Source organism: Geotrypetes seraphini, chromosome 3 (genome assembly GCF_902459505.1).
Source record: "Geotrypetes seraphini chromosome 3, aGeoSer1.1, whole genome shotgun sequence".
Classification (NCBI taxonomy): Eukaryota; Metazoa; Chordata; class Amphibia; order Gymnophiona; family Dermophiidae; genus Geotrypetes; species Geotrypetes seraphini.
In genome coordinates this window covers 407903880-407924446 of record NC_047086.1, presented here as the reverse complement: position 1 = coordinate 407924446, position 20567 = coordinate 407903880, and the positions used below count along the sequence as shown (strand labels likewise).

Here is a 20567-nt window from a genome sequence, read left to right as displayed (position 1 = left end):
CATTTTCCGATCTGGCCATGCAAATTAGCTAAAACCATGTAAAGTAGCCAAGCGATTGATGCACTATCATTGCTTGGCTATGCCAAAAAAAAAAAAAAAAAGGAAGGGGGTTTAGCTATTGGAAAAAGATGACAGGTCTGCCTGTTTTTTTCTTTTTTTATTCAATGGCACAGATATTTTGCATGTTATACACGCAAAATATCTGTCTTCCTCAAAAAAGAAAATGAAATAAAAAAAGTCCTCCACCACCAATGGCAGCCCTCCTCACCGAACCCCCCCACCACCACAAGAGAAAATTGGCATGAGGGATGCCCACCGAACCATCCCCTACCCTTATCCTTCCACCTGAAAAAAAAAGAAAGGCAGGAGGGATGCCCACTCCCTCTTGCCAATGGAGTCACCCCCCTCCGAACCATCCCATCCCTTTCCTCCCCCCAAAAAAAATAAAAGGCAGAAAGGATGCCCACTCTCTCCTGCTACTGGATACCTCCCCGAACCCCTCCTGTACTTTTGGTAGATATTGGGAACTGAAGGAAAGCATGGTCCCTCCAGGTCCTAGGCCCACCCATCAAAAATGATGGGCCTTCCCCTCTCCAGTGCACCATGTGTTGCATGCAAAGGAGCCTAAGGAGTCTGAGCCAATCAGGGCCTTAGGGTCCTCCCATGGTATTCCATGTGAGGAACAGGGAGGGGGCCTAAGGTCTGATGTCTGGCAAATCAGGACATTAGGCCCCTTCCACATGCATTACATGGGATAGAGGGAGAAGCCTAAGGTCCTGATTGGCTTAGATGACTAAGGCTCCTCCCCATGGCGAGAGGGAAGGATGGTGGTGGGGAGAAGACGCTGAAGGGAAATGGGGAAGACAGAGTGGGGAGAAGACGCTGAAGGGAAATGGGGAAGAAAGAGTGGGCAGAAGACGCTGAAGGGAAATGGGGAACAGAAAGTGGGGAGAAGATGCTGAAGGGAAATGGGGAAGACAGAGTGGGGAGAAGACGCTGAAGGGAAATGGGGAACAGAGTGGGGAGAAGACGCTGAAGGGAAATGGGGAAGACAGAGTGGGCAGAAGACGCTGAAGGGAAATGTGGAAGACAGAGTGGGGAGAAGACGCTGAAGGGAAATGGGGAACAGAGAATGGGCAAAAGATGCTGAAGGGAAATGTGGAAGACAGAGTGGGGAGAAGACGCTGAAGGGAAATGGGGAATAGAGAGTGGGCAAAAGATGCTGAAGGGAAATAGGGAAGACAGAGTGGGGAGAAGACGCTGAAGGGAAATGGGGAAGACAGAGTGGGGAGAAGACGCTGAAGGGAAATGGGGAAGACAGAGTGGGCAGAAGACACTGAAGAGAAATGGGGAAGACAGAGTGGGGAGAAGACGCTGAAGGGAAATGGGGAAGACAGAGTGGGCAGAAGACACTGAAGAGAAATGGGGAAGACAGAGTGGGGAGAAGATGCTGAAGGGAAATGGGGAAGACAGAGTGGGCAGAAGACGCTGAAGGGAAATGGGGAAGACAGAGTGGGCAGAAGACGCTGAAGAGAAATGGGGAAGACAGAGTGGGAAGAAGACGCTGAAGGGAAATGGGGAAGACAGAGTGGGGAGAAGACGCTGAAGGGAAATGGGGAAGACAGAGTGGGGAGAAGACGCTGAAGGGAAATGGGGAAGACAGAGTGGGCAGAAGACGCTGAAGGGAAATGGGGAACAGAGAGTGGGCAGAAGACGCTGAAGGGAAATGGGGAAGACAGAGTGGGGAGAAGACGCTGGAAGGGAAGACGACAGAGATGCCAGACTATGAGGGAAGAAGATGGGTGCCAGACCAATTGGGGGGGGAGGTGAAGGGAGAAGCACAGTAACAAGAGCAAATGGAAGATGCAGAGAGAAGACAGACAGTGGATGGAAGGAAATGAATGAGAAGATGAGGAAAGCAGAAACCAGACAACAAAGGTAGAAAAAAAATTATATTTATTTATTTTTTGCTTTAGGATAAAGCACAGTTACTTACCGTAACAGGTGTTATCAAGAATGGAGATAATCTCCGATGGGAAGAGGAGAGGACAGAGGCAGAACAATGAAGGTTATGCTCTGTTTGAGACAGTCAAAAAGGCTGAAAAGCCTTGGGTGCAGCAGAAGGCTGAGGTTTCTGTTGCTTCTGCTGTTGTTGCTGTTTCTTGGGAGGTGCTCGAGTGTACGGAGCTGCCCTTGGAGGATAACGCCTCTGATAGGATGGAAGAGGTCGAGAAGGCTTGGAAGGAGCTGGCTTAGGCTTTGGTCTGACGATGGAAGCAAAAGATTTCTCATGCTCAGACAACTTCTTGGTAGAGGCCTCTATAGATTCATCAAAGAGGTCACTGCCTTCACAAGGAATATTGGCCAGAGGATCCTGAATGTTGGGATCGATATCAATGGTGCGAAACCAGACAAGGCGGCGCATTGAGAAAGCAGTGACCCTCGAGGAAAGTTCAAAGGCATCATAAGATGGCTGAAGAAGGTGTAACCTGAGTTGTGCTAAGGTAGCAATGACTTGCTGGAACACTAAAAGCCTGTGCTGACCAAGGTCTTTAGAAAAACCAGGGAGAATATCAATAAAATACTTGAAATAAGTAGCAAAGATAAAATTATAATTTAAAACCTTGGAGGTCATCATCGAATTTTGATAAAGAAGATGGCCAAACTTGTCCATGGTCCTGCCCTCTCTGCCAGGAGGTACGGTAGCATAGACCTGGGAAGGATGACTCCTCTTTAAGGAAGATTCCACAAGAAGGGACTGATGAAATAGTTGGGAGTTCTCAAAGCCCTTGCAATGTACAGTTCTACACCTCGATTCCAACTTGCCTGGAACAGCAGGAATGGCATAAGGAGTATCCAGGTTTCATTTTAAAGTCTGAGAAAGAAGCCTGTTAAACTAAACTAAGACTTAAGTTTATATACCGCATCTTCTTCACGGAAGTGGAGCTCGGCAGGAGGAAGAGAGGAAGAGAGGACAGAGTCGTCACCTGTCTGCCTGGAGCAAGAGTGAAGGATGTGACCAACAGGATCTCCAGGATCATAGATGGCGCAGGGGGAGAGGACACCGCTGTGCTTATCCACGTGGGAACAAATGATGTGAGCGGGCGGAAGTATGACAGGGAAGAGCTGAAGGGCCAGCTCCGCTCACTCGGAAGACAACTGAAGATCAGGGAGGTGAAGGTGGCCTTCTCTGAGATCCTCCCAGTACCAAGAGCGGATGGAAAGAGACAAGGGGAATTGCAAGTAATCAACGCCTGGATGAGACGATGGTGCGAAGAAGAAGGCTTCGACTTCGTGCGCAACTGGACGGCGTTCTGGGGAAAAAGCAAGTACTACAGAAGGGATGGACTACACCTCAACAAGGAAGGAGCACGAGTTTTGGCAGGCAACATGAAGAAGGCAATCGAGAAGGCTTTAAACTGAAAGATAGGGGAAAGCCGACAGTCGACCACCGGTCGATGGCACGGATAGCAGGATGCCCTGGCGAAGAAGCCAAGGACTACTACTCCTACACAAGAGAAGATGACCTCACAGCCAATAAGGGAGAAAAAGCAGAAATGGACAACTCAGACACAGGAGAGGACGAACACACAGCAAACAAGGGTGATAACACAGGAGCAGTAAAGGATACCGTAATTGAAACTATAGGGACGGCCAAGAGTAGAAGGTCCAAAAAGGTAACACGAAGGGAACTTAGATGTATGTATACGAATGCTAGAAGCCTAGGTAACAAAATGGGGGAACTAGAGACAATAGCGAGACATGACATATTGGATATCATTTGCATAACAGAAACATGGTGGAATGAAGAAAACAAATGGGACACAGTACTTCAGGGATACAAACTGTATAGAAGAGATCGAGTAGGGCAGAAAGGTGGAGGTATTGCTCTATATGTTAAGGAGGGAATAGATTCTGTTGAAATGGTTACAACAGAAATGAAAGAGAAGCTTGAGTCACTCTGGATCAAAATTCCTGGTCAATATGGCGCAGATACGAAAATTGGCCTTTACTATCGTCCTCCAGGACAGGCGGAGGAAACTGACTCAGAAATGATGGAGGAAATCAAACAAGAATGCAAGACGGGCAATGTAATTATATTGGGAGACTTCAATTTCCCAGGGATAGACTGGAAACTAACAACCTCCAACTGCGGCAAGGAGGCCAAGTTCCTGGAGGTGCTAGGGGATTGCTTCCTGGAACAAATGGTAAAAGAGCCGACAAGAGGCAACGCCACCTTGGACTTGGTCCTTAATGGCCTCACGGGACCGATAACAGAAGTGGAAGTCGTGGTTCCACTGGGAACGAGTGATCACAATGTAATCAACTTTAAACTTGACATCGGGAAAGGGAAACATGCCAAAACCTTAACCACCACCTTAAACTTTAAAAAGGGTAAATACGATCGCATGAGGGCCATGGTAGAAAAACAACTAGAGAAGATGGTGGACAAACTTGAAACGGTAGATCAGGCATGGTCCCTACTGAAAAATACTATCACAGAAGCACAAGATCTCTACATTCCGAGGATTTCCAAAGATCAGAGAACAAAGAGCAAAAGAGAACCGGCATGGCTTACCATACAGGTGAAGGAAGCCATAAAAGAAAAGAAGGACTCTTTCAAAAAATGGAAATGCATAAAGACAACCGAAGCCTGGAACAAACATAAAGATGATCAGAAGAAATGTCACAAGGCGGTGAGGGATGCCAAACAGGATTATGAGGAAAAAATAGCCCAGGAGGCCAAAAACTTCAAGCCCTTCTTTAGATACGTGAAAGGGAAAAAACCTGCAAAAGAGGCAGTGGGACCCCTGGACGACCAGGGAAGAAAAGGGTACATCAAGGAAGATAAACAAATCGCAGACAAACTAAATTCCTTCTTTGCGTCTGTCTTTACGAAGGAAGACACCTCAACAATACCTGAAGCGGAGAAAGTGTTTCCAGGAGAAATAGAAGACAGCCTCACCACAGTTGAGGTGGACTTAGACCAGATATACTATCAGATCGACAAACTTAAAAGTGACAAATCCCCTGGACCGGATGGAATTCACCCGAGAGTCTTAAAGGAATTGAAGGTTGAAATCGGAGAGTTATTGCAAAAACTTGCAAACCTGACAATCAGAACTGGACAGATACCGGACGACTGGAGGATAGCGAACGTCACGCCAATTTTCAAAAAAGGATCGAGAGGGGAACCGGGCAACTATAGGCCTGTGAGTCTTACGTCGGTCCCCGGCAAGATGGTTGAAGCACTGATCAAGGATAGCATAGTCCGGCACTTGGACGCACACGACTTGATGAAACCCAGTCAACATGGATTCAGGAAAGGGAAATCGTGTTTGACGAATTTACTCCAATTTTTTGAGACCGTGAACGAGCAAATTGATAGTGGGAAGCCTGTGGACATAATATACTTGGACTTCCAGAAAGCGTTCGACAAAGTTCCACACGAAAGACTTCTCAGGAAACTACAAAGCCATGGCATAGAGGGAGATATACAAAGATGGATAGGCAAATGGCTGGAAAACCGAAAGCAGAGAGTGGGCATAAATGGGAAGTTCTCCGACTGGGAGAAAGTGACTAGTGGAGTACCCCAGGGCTCGGTACTTGGGCCGATCCTTTTTAATATTTATATCAATGACCTGGAGGAAGGAACATCCAGTGAGATCATCAAGTTTGCAGACGATACAAAACTATGCCGGGCGATCAGATCGCAGGAGGATAGAGAGAAACTCCAGAGCGACTTGTGTCGGTTAGAAACATGGGCGGAGAAATGGCAGATGAAGTTCAATGTGGAGAAATGCAAGGTAATGCATTTAGGAAATAAGAATAAGGAATACGAGTATACAATGTCAGGTGCAACTCTGGGGAAGAGAGAACAAGAAAAGGACCTGGGTGTACTGATAGATAGGACCCTGAAGCCGTCGGCACAATGCGCGGCAGCGGCAAAGAAGGCAAATAGAATGTTGGGCATGATAAAGAAAGGAATCTCGAGTAGATCGGAGAAAGTTATAATGCCGCTTTATAGGGCAATGGTCAGACCACACTTGGAATACTGCGTCCAACATTGGTCTCCCTACCTAAAGAAGGATATAAAACTGCTGGAGAGGGTGCAGAGACGAGCGACAAAACTGGTGAAGGGTATGGAGAGACTGGAATATGAGGATAGACTTATAACACTAGGATTGTTCTCCCTTGAGAAAAGGAGACTGCGTGGGGATATGATCGAGACCTTCAAAATACTGAAAGGAATCGACAAAATAGAGCAGAGAAGATTATTTACACTGTCCAATTTGACACGGACTAGAGGACATGTAATGAAGCTAAGGGGGGGCAAGTTCAGGACTAATATCAGGAAGTTCTGCTTCACTCAGAGGGTGGTTGACGCCTGGAATGCCCTCCCAGAGGAGATTATTGCGGAATCGACCGTCCTAGGCTTCAAGAGCAAACTAGATGCATATCTCCTTAAGAGAGGCATATAAAGATATGGTGGACTATAAATTACGCCAGGTGTACACCTGGCAGGGCCTCCGCGTGTGCGGATCGCCGGACTTGATGGACCGAAGGTCTGATCCGGAGATGGCAGTTCTTATGTTCTTATGTTTACAAAGCTTAAAAATATAAGAAGAGAAAGGAGAGAGATTTACAGGAGCATATAAATAGAGGGAATATAAGCAGGGAAATAAAGTTATATGTTAGAAAAAGCCAGGTTTTCAGTTGTTTGCCTGTTAAGAGGAAGTTTGAGAGACTCCGCAGGAGGCCGAGGCAAACTCATTTCCTCTAAATACTCCTTAGAGTACTTAGAACCAGAGTCCAATTTAAGATCTAGGTCCTCAGCCATTTGATGGAGAAAGGAGCGAATTTCAGTTTGTAACCTGACCAAATAAACTCCAAGATCCACTGGTCAAGATCCACTGGTCGGGTGTAACGCATCCAGAGAGGGAGAAGTGTTTTGAGTCAGGACCCAATCCGCAGCAGGGCATCAGTTGACCTGGCGCCAGTGTGCCTATGCATTAGAAGGTGTAGTACTGAAATTGGGAGGCTAGGAACATCTGTAGCCATTATACCAGCATTGGTAGCCCTGAGAAAAAGCCTTTGACATGTCACTTGCACACGGTTGGAAATGCTGGGTGCCAAGAAATCAGAACGCCCAGAACCGCTATCAGGCTGAGTCACAGGGTGACAGCCCAGTCTAGAATGCATGAAGTCATCCAGACATCTGCCAAACAACCATGGCTCCTGAAAAGGCGCCCGGTCTGCAGCTCAGTTCAGTTGAGAAATTTTGCTTTCTATTTACACTGAAGAGTTTTAACTTTATCTTTAAGTAAATAGGCCTATGTTATGCTAGCATCCAAATGTGTTCCAATAGTGAAGGCGACCTCTGTTCAATGGGATTTACATAGTAACATAGTAAATGATGGCAGATAAAGATCTGAACAGTCTATCTAATCGTTAAAAAAATTCATGATTAGATTAATTTGTCTCTTCTTTGATATTTCTGGGCTGTAGACTGTAAAGTCTGGTATTGTTCTAGGTACCAAATGCTGAAGTTGCAGTCCAAGCTCACTCCAGCCTATCCAACCATCCTGTTGTTTGAAGGATATCTACCATAAAGTCTAGCTAGTAACATCCTCATGTTCCATATTAGTGGAGTTCCCATTGATGCCCACCCCAGCCCATCCTTCACCAAATCACCATATATGGAACACAGATCGTTCAGGTCTGTCTAATACCGGCCTTAGTTCTTTAATTTACATCCTTCGTTTTCTAATTAGAGATCCTCTATTTTTATCCCATACTTTTTTGAATTCCATCACCGGTTTCCTCTCTACCACTTCCCTCAGAAGGGCATTCCAGACATCTACCACCCTCTTCGTGAAGAAGAATTTCCTAATATTGCTCCTAAGTCTTCCTCCTTGTAACCTAAAATTATGCACTCTAGTTTTACCATTTTTTCTTCTCTGGAAAAGATTTGGTTCTATATTAATGCCTTTCAAGTATTTAAATATCATATCTCCCCTGTCTCTCCTCTCCTCCAGAGTATACATATTTAGGTCTTCCAGTCTCTTCTCATACTTCTTTTTGTTCAAACCCCTTACCATTTTCGTCACCTTCCTCTGGACCGCTTACAAGTCTTTTTATATCCTTTGCCAGATATGGCCTCCAAAACTGAACACAATACTCTTACGTGCAGCCTCACCAATAACCTATGAAAGGGCTTCAACACCTCCCTTCTTCTGCTGGTTATTCCTCTTTCTATACAGCCTAACATCCTTCTGGCTGCAGCTGCCGCCTTATCACATTGTTTAGATGCCTTTAGATCCTCAGACACAATCATCCCAAGGTCCCTCTCTCCATAGAAACATAGAAATAGATGGCAGATAAGGGCCACGGCCCATCTAGTCTGCCCACCCCAATGACCCTCCCCTACCTTTCTCTGTGAATAGCTCCCACGTGTCTATCCCATTTGGCCTTAAAATCAGGCACACTGCTGGCCTTAATAACCTGAAGTGGAAGACTATTCCAGCGATCAACCACCCTTTCAGTGAAAAAGAATTTCCTGGTGTCTCCGTGCAGTTTCCCGCCCCTGATTTTCCACGGATGCCCCCTTGTTGCCTCGGGACCCTTGAAAAAGAAGATATCTTCTTCCACCTCGATGTGGCCCGTGAGATACTTGAATGTCTCGATCATGTCACCCCTCTCTCTGCGTTCCTCGAGTGAGTACAGCTGCAACTTAGCCAGCCGTTCCTCGTACCGGAGATCCTTGAGTCCCGAGACCATCCGGGTGGCCATTCTCTGGACCGACTCCAGTCTCAGCACATCCTTACGGTAATGCGGCCTCCAGAATTGCACACAGTATTCCAGGTGGGGCCTCACCATGGATCTATACAATGGCATAATGAATTCAGGCTTACGGCTGACGAAACTCCTGCGTATGCAACCTATGATTTCCCTTGCCTTGGATGAAGCTTGCTCCACTTGATTGGCAGTCTTCATGTTCTCACTGACGATCACCCCTAAGTCTCGTTCTGCTTCAGTTCTTATTAGGATCTCGCCATTAAGGGTGTAAGTCTTGCATGGATTATGGCTGCTCAGGTGCATGACTTTGCATTTTTCTGCATTGAAGCTGAGTTGCCAGGACCTAGACCAGCGCTCCAGTAGGAGTAGGTCGTGTATCATGTTGTCGGACATTGAATTTATGTCTATTGTGCTTTTGCCCACTACATTGCTTAGTTTGGCGTCATCCACGAATAATGTTATTTTACCTCGCAGCCCTTCTGCCCAGTCTCTTATAAAGATGTTGAATAGGATCGGGCCCAGGACCGAGCCCTGCGGCACTCCACTGATTACCTCTGTCATTTCGGAGGGGGTGCCGTTCACCACTACCCTCTGAAGCCTACCTCCAAGCCAGTTCCCAACCCATTTTGTCAATGTGTCGCCCAATCCTATAGAACTCATCTTGCTCAGCAACCTGCGGTGTGGTACGCTATCGAATGCTTTACTGAAGTCCAGGTATACGATGTCCAGGGACTCCCCAACATCCAGCTTCCTCGTCACCCAGTCAAAGAAGCTGATCAGGTTGGATTGGCAGGATCTCCCCTTAGTAAATCCATGTTGACGTGGATCCCGTAGATTCTCCTCGTTCAGGATCGTATCCAATTGGCGTTTGATTAGAGTTTCCATTAGTTTGCATACTACTGATGTGAGACTCACCGGTCTGTAGTTTGCTGTCTTCATCTTGGAGCCTTTCTTTTGGAGTGGAATGACGTTAGCCGTCTTCCAGTCCAACGGGACGTTACCCGTACTAAGGGAGAGATTGAAGAGCGTGGAAAGCGGTTCCGCCAAGACATCACACAACTCCCTGAGCACCCTGGGGTGTAGGTTGTCAGGCCCCATTGCCTTGTTAACCTTAAGCTTTGACAGCTCGCAGTAGACACCGCTGGGTGTAAACTTGAAATTACTAAACGGGTCATCTGCATCAACCCTTGTCTGTAGCTGAGGGCCGAGTCCTGGCGCCTCGCGGGTTAAGACTGAGCAGAAGTATTCATTTAACAGTTGGGCTTTTTCCGAGTCCGCTTCTACATAGTCTCCGTCTGGTTTCCTAAGACGTACTATCCCGCCTGAGTTCTTATTTTTGTCACTGATATACCTGAAGAAGGATTTATCTCCTTTCTGGATGTTCTTCGCGGAATTTGGCCTCCCTAACTGCTGTTTTGACGGCTTTTGGCTTGGCCAGATAGACTTCCCTAGAGTCCTGTTTCCCTGATTGTTTGTAAGAGATGAATGCTTTTTTCTTCTTCTTGATGAGGTCCGAAATCTCCGCAGAGAACCACTGTGGCTTATTGCTCCTTCGCCATTTACTTACTGATTTAACATAGTGGTTTGTTGCTTCTTGTATGGTGGCTTTCAAAGTCGACCACATTTCTTCCACGTTATCTGTTTCTGCTTGGCTTTGTAGCGCCTGGTGAACGAAGTCTCCCATTTCTTTGAAGTTTGTGTCCTTGAATTTGAGGACCTTGGTCAGTGTGGTAGATTTGGTGAAACCTTTCCTGAGATTGGACCATACCATGTTGTGGTCACTGGAGGCCAATGTGTCGCCCACCGAGACCTCTGTGACACTTTCTCCATTGGTAAGTATCAGGTCCAGTATTGCCTGATCACTTGTTGATTCCAACACCAGTTGCCTGAGTCTTGCTCCCTTCATAGAGTTTAATAGCCTCCTGCTGCTGCCGGAAGCAGAGGAAAGCGTGTCCCAATCCACATCAGTCATGTTGAAGTCACCTAACAATACTGTGTCCCCACGCAAGGTGATATTCTCTATATCTCCGATTAATTCCATATCTAGGTCATCCTGTTGTCTTGGGGGTCTGTATATTACGCCAAGATACAGGCATTTGTCCTTCCCTCTGGCCAAATTTACCCAAAGGGATTCCCCAGTGTAGTGGACATCTGTGATTCTGGTGACCTTAATGTCATCTTTAGTATATAATGCTATACCTTCTCCCATTTTGCCTTCCCTGTCCCGGCGAAGCAAGTTGTAACCCGGTATGACCATGTCCCACCTGTGGGAATCCGTGAGCCAGGTCTCAGATATCGCCACCACATCCAGGTCGGCATTCCTCATTTCTGTTTCTAATTCCAGAATCTTGTTTCCCAGACTGTGGGCGTTTACGTACATAGCCCTTCATGTTGTATGTTTGTTATGTTTCAGTGGGGATGTTCCCGCTTGAGCTACTTGGACACCTTTAGCATTATTCGCATGTTTTGTACTTTCCCTAGACCCAGAGTTACAACGTGCACCTATCCTGGACTCCCCAGACCCAGAACTACAGTGTGTTCCTATCCCAGACTCAGAAATGTGTGTACCCTGTGGGGGTATTCCCGCTTAGGCTACTTGAACTCCTTTAGTACAATTTGCAATGTGTGTTCTCTCGCTGGACCCAGAATTACAATGTGTATTCCCTCTAGACCCAGAATTACAATGTGTACTCCCTCTAGACCCAGAATTACAATGTGTACTCCCCCTAGACCCAGAATTACAATGTGTATTCCCCTTAGACCCAGAATTACAATGTGTACTCCCCTTAGACCCAGAATTACAATGTGACCCAGAATTATAATGTAAGCCAACCCCAGACTCGAAAGTGTGTATACTCTCCCTTGAGCCAGATCGGTGTTTACTTACCTTAGTCTCAAAAAAGTATTGGCAGCTTAGCTCGCCAGGTAGGTTGTTTGTGCCCGTACCCTCCCCCAACTTACCTAGTTTAAAGCCCTGTGTAGTAGGCGGGCTAGACGGTGTCCAAGGACGTTCTTCCCTCTTCTGGTCAGGTGTAACCCGTCTGGTCCCTGTAGTCCTTGCAATGCCTCTCCATGGTGCAAGAACCCAAAGTTCATCTCCTTGCACCATCCCTGCAGCCAGTCGTTTGCCCTCTGGATGCGATCCTCCCTGGCACTGCCCTTGCCCCTTACTGGGAGGATCGAGGAGAAGACCACCTGCGCATCCATCCTCCTCAGCTTCTCACCCAGGGCTCTGAAGTCTTCAGGTATGCTCTCCAGGGTGCTCCTGGTGGTATCGTTGGTTCCGACTTGGATGAGAATCATGGGGAAGTGGTCACGGGGCTTGATGAGTCTGTCCAGGCAAGCGGTTACATCCCGGATCCTGGCCCCTGGCAAACAGCAGACCTCTCTTGATTGCAGGTCTGATCTACAAATTGGACCCTCGGTGCCCCTCAGCAGCGAATCCCCGATGACCACCACACTGCGTTTCTTAGGGGTGGGCCGATCTGTTGCCTCCGCAACTGGAACCGTCTGCTGAACAACTTCCTGTTCCTCGTTGTCAGGACCTTCCTGTAGCAGCTGGTATCTGTTCCTCAGGGTGATTTGTGGTGTCGATGTAGAGCTGCCCTGTATGTGAGAGAAAGAGACATAATAAGGTCTTCTGCGTTTTCCTGTGGAGGAAGTCCCCAGCTGCCAGGAATCAGCGTCCCCAGCCACTTCCTGTATTCCGACGGTTGGTCTCAAGTTTGCAGGTCTGGATGCTTTGGGTGTCTCTAGGATGGTCTTGTCAGGTTCCTGTTCGGCAATCTGATACAGCTCCTGGATACATCTTAAGCGCTGAACCTCCTCTCTCAGGCTCCTCAGCTCTAGCAAAAGGCTTTCATCTGGCTGATCCATTCCTTCCGTCTGTGTGGAGACTGTAGACATCTTTGAGGGGATGGCCTCGGTCTGTACAGAGACCTCTGCCCTTCGTCCTGGCTTCCCTTCCATATGTACGAAGACCGTAGCCATCCCCTGGGTACTTTTGGTGACTGGACTGCCTGTCTTGATAGAAGTCTTGCTGCTTCTAGTTCTACCTGCCATTTACAAAAGTTGGTTGTTGTTTTTTTTTATATTTGTTAGGATGGGGGCTGTTAGGTATTGTCAGAAAGTGTTGAGGTTGGAGGGATAGAGGTAGCTAGTTAGTTCTTGGTCTGGGAGATAGAGTAGTTAGTTAATTGTCAGTTAAGGTTGCCTGCTTGTTAGTGTGCTAGTGAGGTCAGTCTGATTAAATGTTAGAGGATAGTGTGGTCTGCCTGTTAAAATGGTTTGGGGATAGAGTGATTGGTGTGATCCGCCTGTTAAGTATGAAAGGTTTAGTTGCTTGTTGGTTAGGTAGAAAGTTGAAAGTTGAAAGACTTGGAAGAAAGTTGAAGAAAGACTGAAGTCAATTGGTTAATTAGCTAGTTGTAGAAGTTAAGAGACCGGCTAAAGTTGATAGCCCTTCCTTGATGCCCTTCTTGAGGCCCTTCGTAAAGGCGCTCTTGCTAAGGCGAGCGCCTTTGCCGCGCGCCAAATGGCTGCGCGCCGTTGGCTCGTCCCCTTTTATGGGGGGAGTTTGGCTGGTGACGTCGGGGGTGGGCGGAGTTAGCTCTCACCTCGTCCCCTGCTAGCACCGCCTTCTCTGCTCCTCTCTCTGCTTCTTCCTGCTAGCACACCCTCTGCTCCACTCACTGTTCTGCCATGTGCTCAGGACTGTTCTACCATGTGCTCAGGACTAGGCACAGCTCCTACAGTCTCCCTTCAGCTGGCCTGCATATGTGCTTATCAGCCCTCACCTCCCAGCACATATGGTTCCCTTGAATTTCTATCCCCCAAATGCATCACTCAGCAATTCTTCGCATTGAATTTTAGTTGCCAGATGCTAGACCATTCTTCTAACTTTTGCAGATCCTTTTTCATGTTTTCCACTCCCTCTGGGGTGTTCACTCTGTTACAAATTTTGGTATCATCTGCAAAACGGCTAACCCTTCAGCAATGTCACTCACAAACATATTGAACAGAATTGGTCCCAGCACTGATCCTTGAGGCACTCCACTACTCACCTTACCCTCCTCTGAGCAAATTTCATTTATCACTATCCTCTGGCATCTGTCCGTCAACCAGTTTCTAATCCAGTTCACATTTTGGGCCCTAACTTCAGCCCATGGAGTTTGTTTAAGAGCCTCCTATGAAGAACTATGTCAAAGGCTTTGCTGAAATCTAAGTAAATTACATCCAGCGCGTCCTTGATCTAAGTAAATTACATCCAGCGCACGTCCTTGATCTAACTCTCTGGTCATCCAAAGAATTCAATCAGATTCATTTGGCACGATTTACCTTTAGTAAATCTATGTTGCCTTGGATCTTGTAATCCATTAAATTCTAAGAATTTCACTATCCTTTCCTTCAGCAACGCTTCCATTATTTTCCCAATAACTGAAGTGAGGCATACTGGCCTGTAATTTCCTGCTTCATCTCTGCAACCACTTTTGTGAAGAGGGACCACATCTGCTTTGTTCCAGTCCCACAGAACCTCTCTCATCTCTAAAGATTTATTGAACAAATCTTTAAGAGGACCCGCCAGAACCTCTTGGAGCTCCCTCAATATCCTGTCATGGATCCCGTCCGGTCCCATAGCTTTGTCCACCTTCAATTTTTCAAGTTGTTCATAAACACTTTCTTCTGCGAACAGTGCAGTATCCATTCCATTCTCAGGTGTAACTTTGCTGACCAATTGCGGTCCTTCTCCATGTTATCACGGGCCGTATCGAGGTGGAAGATGATTGAGGCCAGTAGCGGGCCAGATTTTAAAAGTAAACGGGATACGCATGTAGGATCTCTAGGGGGGTAAAGTAAGGGGGATGGGTCATTAGAGTGGGCAGACTTGATGGGCTGTGGCCCTTTTCTGCAGTCATTTCTATGTTTCTATGTTTCCTTCTGTGAACACCGAACAGAAGTATTTGTTTAGCATATTTGCTTTTGCCTCATCACTTTCGTACTTTTTTTCAGTCTCATAATTTATTTATTCTGCGAGGAGTAGACCTATGAACTTTTAAGATCATGTGAGCTATTCTTGTCCTCTTTTTCTTCTTTTTCCTTTTCTTCCTTTTTTCCTTGTTTAGCTCCCTTGCACGCGTTCCGGTCTTGGGTGGTTGGGTGGTTGGAGGGGGGCAGGCTGGATGTGTGGGTAGGTGGGGAAGGGCTTGCTGGTTGTTTATGAAAATTGTTTGAGCCACGTATTTGCTGTTTCAGTTGTTCTTGCTATTGGATTGCTAGTTCTCGTATTGGTTGTATCTGTTTTCTTGTGCTCAATAAAAATGATTTTAAAATGATTTAAACAATTTATTTATTCATTTAGATAAAGACTTGACACGCACATGTTTCAGCCTAAACGGCCTGCATCATAAGTCTTAACAGAAGTTTAGAGCTTATTAAACAGGTCTCTATTGTTTCAAAGTTTGAATACATTTGATGTGATGTTGCATTAATGAATGCAAAAAAACTGAATAAAGGCAAAAAAGAGCCTGCATGGACGTCTTCTCAGAAAGGCTAGTCTAATAAGCTCTAGACTTCTGTTAAGACTCCTGATACAGGTCATTTAGGCTGAAACATTGAACACAGAGGTCGCCTTCGCTGTCCTTTCCATTTTCTCCTTTGTCTGTTACCAATAAGCACTACATGAGTGGGGATTAAATTGGATTTCTGGAAGATGATGAAGCCCAGAGTTTGAAAGCTGTGAATAGTGGGGCTACAATTTATTTATTTAGAATATTTATTATTCACCTAAAAAACTAAGCGACTTACTATAAAAAGATCCACAATAAGAACATAAGAATTGCTGCTGTTGGGTCAGACCAGCAGTCCATCGTGCCCAGCAGTCCGCTCACGCGGCGGCCCCTAGGTCAAAGACCAGTGTCCTAACTGAGACTAGCTCTACCTGCGTATGTTCCGGTTTAGCTGGAACTTGTCCAACTTTGTCTACAGCTGCCTAAAATCGGGACGCACTTTTGGAGAATCAGGGCCATAGTGTATTTCCCCTCTCATTACCATATCCAGCAGTATACTTTTTTCAGATTTCAATGCACGCCCTGGCCTACATATTTTCAAAATCTCATGAAAATGAGTCTTTTGTCCAGATATGGAAAGATATAAAGGCCTTATTTGTGAAGAGCTGCTGTGACAACTGCTACAAACTTTGTAAAAACTTACAGAGCAGAAGAAAGTCTGTTTGTGAAAGCCCTAAATGGGAAAAGGAAGTCTGAGACATTACAGGAGATATCATCAGAACCATCTCAAAACAAAATATGAAAATAAAATGTAAATGGTGCAGAGGAGATAGAATGTGTAAAGATTTACTGAACATAAAAATGCACTTCTGAGGAGAAAATGGAGAAGTGTACAGGAGGGAAAGGAGAGACTGAAGTAGTACAGAAATATCCACTAATGCTTAGAGAAATACATTTCAAACCTCTCTGACCTGAAGGAGTACTCTGGCATACCAAGCTCGGTTAGCAGTATAGTCTGGACTATGTCTGCATTCCCCTGATTGATCATGGAGAAATACAGTTACATTAGGCATAGTCTTGATCTGACCACAAGCTCATCTTCCATATGTTTATTAATCCACTGGATAGTTTCAATTAATTGGGGGGGGGGGGTTTCATCATTACTAAACCATTAGAACAATTAATATTTAAAATATATGAGAAAAACTAAACAATCATGTACTTACCCAGCCAATTAAACCTGGACGCAGCTCACAAAAATATTTAAGGTCAAAAGTTCCAATGCAAGGGTTTAATTCCCGACCCATGAAAAAGTCATATACCAAATTACCTATAAAGAAAGATGCATTTTTTTAATCACAGGAATAATTGATATCTCTTCATTAAGTGATACTTTTGGATGCAATTAAAATACATGTTCTAGCAGTTATACACCAGTCTTAAAAAAAACAACAGGTCTGATAACTTATTTAAGAGAAGATTAGGTTCTTACCTCGACAATCTTCTTTCTAGTAGAAAGGTATACGAGTCTTAAACTAGTGGGTTATTCACCTCTATGAGTACTTGCGAGTTTGTGTAGAAGGCATCATCTACATTTTTCAGCTCTACCTCCCCTATCTCTGCACAGTGCTCCTCTGCCCCTCAGTTCATACCAAAGCAGTTGACAGCCACTACAACAGGAAGAAAGAAAGAGAGGCATGGGAAAGTCCTTGACGAAGCCAAATCTGTTCTGTTCTTAAACTACTATTATTAAGAAAACCAATGCCAATAGTAACCTAACAAGGTAGAACCTAACAGCCACCTGAGTGCAACCAACACTTAACACTTATGCAGTTCCCAAAGTCTCCTAGTATACCAAAACATATTTTTTTTACATACTATTGAGAACCATCTACAAACCTTGTCTCTTAAGATTATCATCTCTGGACACTGTGGAGACCTTCCAGGTATTCATCACTCTTTAGACCTGCCTGACAATAGAAAGTCAAGCATCTAGAAAATACATACATGTCTGAGACAGTTAAGTAGGCTAACTTGAAATCTGACAGGGTGGGTTTTCAAGACTCATATGCCTTTTTACTAGAAAGAAGATTATTGAGGTAAGAACCTAATCTTCCCTTCTACTTAGAATGTGAGCCTGCTAGGGACAGATAATAACTGCATATAATATGTACAGTACTGCAGAAATGATTAACAGTAAAAGTAGTGCAAAAGGCATATGAGTCTTGAACAAGTGGGCTGTATTAAAGCAGTCCCCTGAGTCTAGGGTGTGGCAGACAAGCCTGCTGCTTGCATCGAGGACCCAAAAGTGGTGTCAGGTCATGCCGCCACATCTACCCTGTAAAATTTTGTGAAAGTATGGACTGCAGACCATGTAGCCGCCCTACAAATTTCCTCAGGCAGAACTGCCCAGGACTCCGCCCATGAAGAAGTCACATGCCTCAGATATACATTACATTACATTAGTGATTTCTATTCCGCCGTTACCTTTCTTACCGCAAATGCCCGGGAGCAGTATTAGGCACTTGTAAGTCAGTAGGAAGCTGTTTTGCTTGCCTTGGTGAAACAAGTGGTACAGCAGGGTTATCTGACAGGATTCTCTAAGCACATTCCTTCAAAGCCCATGGAATTAGGAGGGTAACATCCAAGACAACTACGCACAGAGTACCACACTGGCTCATTAAATTCTAAGAAGTTTGAAGATGGCCAATTACAGTAGAACAAGAATGCTTGAAAAGTAAATGACGCAAAAAATGTAAATGTTTAAGACCACATGAGCCCATCCAGTCTAAAACTGAAAAAGTAAGCAGTTCAAATGTAATTCAAAAAATGCCTTATGGAAAGACCAACTATGGATGTGCCTCACCCTAGGTAAGATATGGTTTGAGCTTCCAAAGAAGAAAAACATGCATTCATACAATGAAATCTACTCACCAGAGTTTCCAGCAAGTGATAATTCTTCATGTGGAACTTTGTAGGAACGGACATAGAGATAAATGCTCAGTAACACAGAGAAAACTGTAGCAGAGACCGCAAGCTGAAGAAAATGGTCATACACATAATATAGTCCCATTTTAAAATACAAGGAAACTCCCACTGATGTTGCCGTCAGAACAAAAGCATAGAATCCTAATGAAAAATGGAGTTAAAATCAAAGTAAGTAAACAGGAAATATAGACATTCCATCTCCAGTACTGGTCACCAAAATAGTCTTCTGCTGTGAAATTGTATTCTACTTGAAATTGTAGTACAGTACTTCAGTTTCCAGCAATCGGAATATTCAAAACACTTCTATTAAAGTCAGGCCTCATCAATCAGGAGCTGCGTGTCAAAGCAGCTCCTGATTGGTGAGGCCCGACTTTAGTGCAGGAAGAGACAGTCGGAGCATACCATGAGTGATTTCCTTCACTCGCCGGTGCTCTGGCTGCTCTCTCCTGCCTCTCCGGCTGCCATCTTCTGTCTCCCCCGCTAAAAACTGTATTTGCAGTTTTACAAGATTTACGGGGGGTTCCTGGAACGGAACCCCCGTGAATATTGGGGGAGTACTGTATACAGCAGATCAGAAAGACTCCTTCCAGCTTGCATACAGAACATAAGAATTGCCGCTGCTGGGTCAGACCAGTGGTCCATCGACGGCAACGCGACTGGCTCTGTTACAGGAAGGTCCCGCTATGACTGTGTCTAATGGTCAATTCCCCTCCAATGTCACTCACTTGCTCCGGAAGAAGTGACGTTGGAGGGGGATGGGCCGGCAGACGCAGTCATTGCGGGACCTTTCTGTAACAAGAGCCGGCCGTGTTGCCGTCGATGGGGGGGGCTGTTACTGTTAATGCAGGGAGGGGGCCATTGCTGTTGATACCGGAGGGGGGCTGTTATGTCAATGCCAGGGGGAGCCGTTACCATTGATGCCGGGGGGCCCGTTGCTGTTGATGCGGGGCGGGGGGGGGGAGGCCGTTGCTGTTGATGCCGCTAGCTATTCTGTTTCTGCTTTCGGGCTGCCTTTTACAAAGGAGCTCAGAGGGCAGAGCCGGGAGCTGCAATGTTTGGAGGGAGAGAGAAAGTAGCGTGGAAGGGTGGTGGAGGGAGAGAAAGGGGGCAGGGTGATATGGAAGGGTGGTGGGAAGGATGGTATTGAAGGGTAGTGGAGGGAGAGAAAGGGGGCAAGGTGGTATGGAAGGGTGGTGGAGGGAGAGAAAGGGGGCAGATGCTGATGGAATTCATGTGTAAGGAAAGGGAAGAGAGACATAAGGGGGGAAGGATACTGGATGGAATTGGATTGGCGGGAAAGAAAGGGGGCAGATGCTGATGGAAGTGGGGAGAGGAGAGAGTGAAATGCTAGACCATGGGGGTGTGGGAGAGGGAAGGGAAGGAGAGGAGAGAGATGCCAGACCATTGGAGGAGGGAAGGGAAGAAGATGGATGCCAAATCAATGGGAGTGGGGGAGGGAGCGATGGAAGGGAGAGGCAGACAATTTCTGGAAGAGGCATAGAAATAGAGCAGATGCCATATGGAAGAGGCAGAGAGAGGGCAGACAGCGGATGGAAGGAAGAGAATGATGAGAAGATGAGGAAAGCAGAAAACAGACAACAAAGGTAGAAAAAAAATTTTCTATTTGTTTTATTTATTTATTTTTGCTTTAGGATAAGGTATTATTGTAGCTGTGTTGATAATCGTTTATTAATAGAAAATGGAAATAAGATACTGTTTACTGAACTAATTTTAATACATTTTTTTACTAATTCAGAGACCATAACTCCTTTCCTCAGGTCAGGACAGGGATACTGTAACAGCAGTATAGTTTATTGATCTGAAGAAAGAGATTTTAACCTCTGAAAGTTAAGTGATGGGCATGCCCCATGCCTCCTACCCATATGCAAAATATAAAATTGATGGGCTTCCCAAAGCCCTGCCAGATGAAGATCTCTTCCTCTAGGAAGGAAGGGGAGATTTGTTCAGAGATGTTTGGAGGTTGAATAGAAGAAACACTGTACACTGGCACTGATATGGTAATCTTTGTTGTTTGTTTTGAATTTTAAAATAAAATAAATAAGAAAATGGGTAAATACATGGGGGCGGGGCAAGGGGGCCCAGTGTACTTGTGTGCCTAGGGGCCCTTGACTAATTAATCCTGCCCTGCCTATTCCACTAGAAAGTATACTGAGTATCTGCCCAAGCAACATTTGCCTTTCAGTACAGCCTCTATGGCTCCTAGATCTATGAGTCTCTATATCATTGCCAGAACTCTGGCTGCTTTGTCCAGAA

At 45.7% G+C, this 20567-nt stretch overlaps 1 protein-coding gene across 4 annotated transcripts in view; it reads right to left on the bottom strand.

The window, feature by feature from the left end:
• Positions 1–20567, bottom strand: part of LBR (lamin B receptor) — a 236878-nt gene that overhangs the window by 68016 nt on the left and 148295 nt on the right. For all 4 annotated transcript variants that reach the window (XM_033936778.1, XM_033936777.1, XM_033936780.1 and 1 more), the window contains 2 exons: positions 18240–18434; positions 16532–16635 (listed from right to left, as the gene is read on the bottom strand). In XM_033936778.1, coding sequence (XP_033792669.1) covers positions 16532–16635; positions 18240–18434 — 299 coding nt within the window. The remainder of the gene's footprint in view (positions 1–16531; positions 16636–18239; positions 18435–20567) is intronic.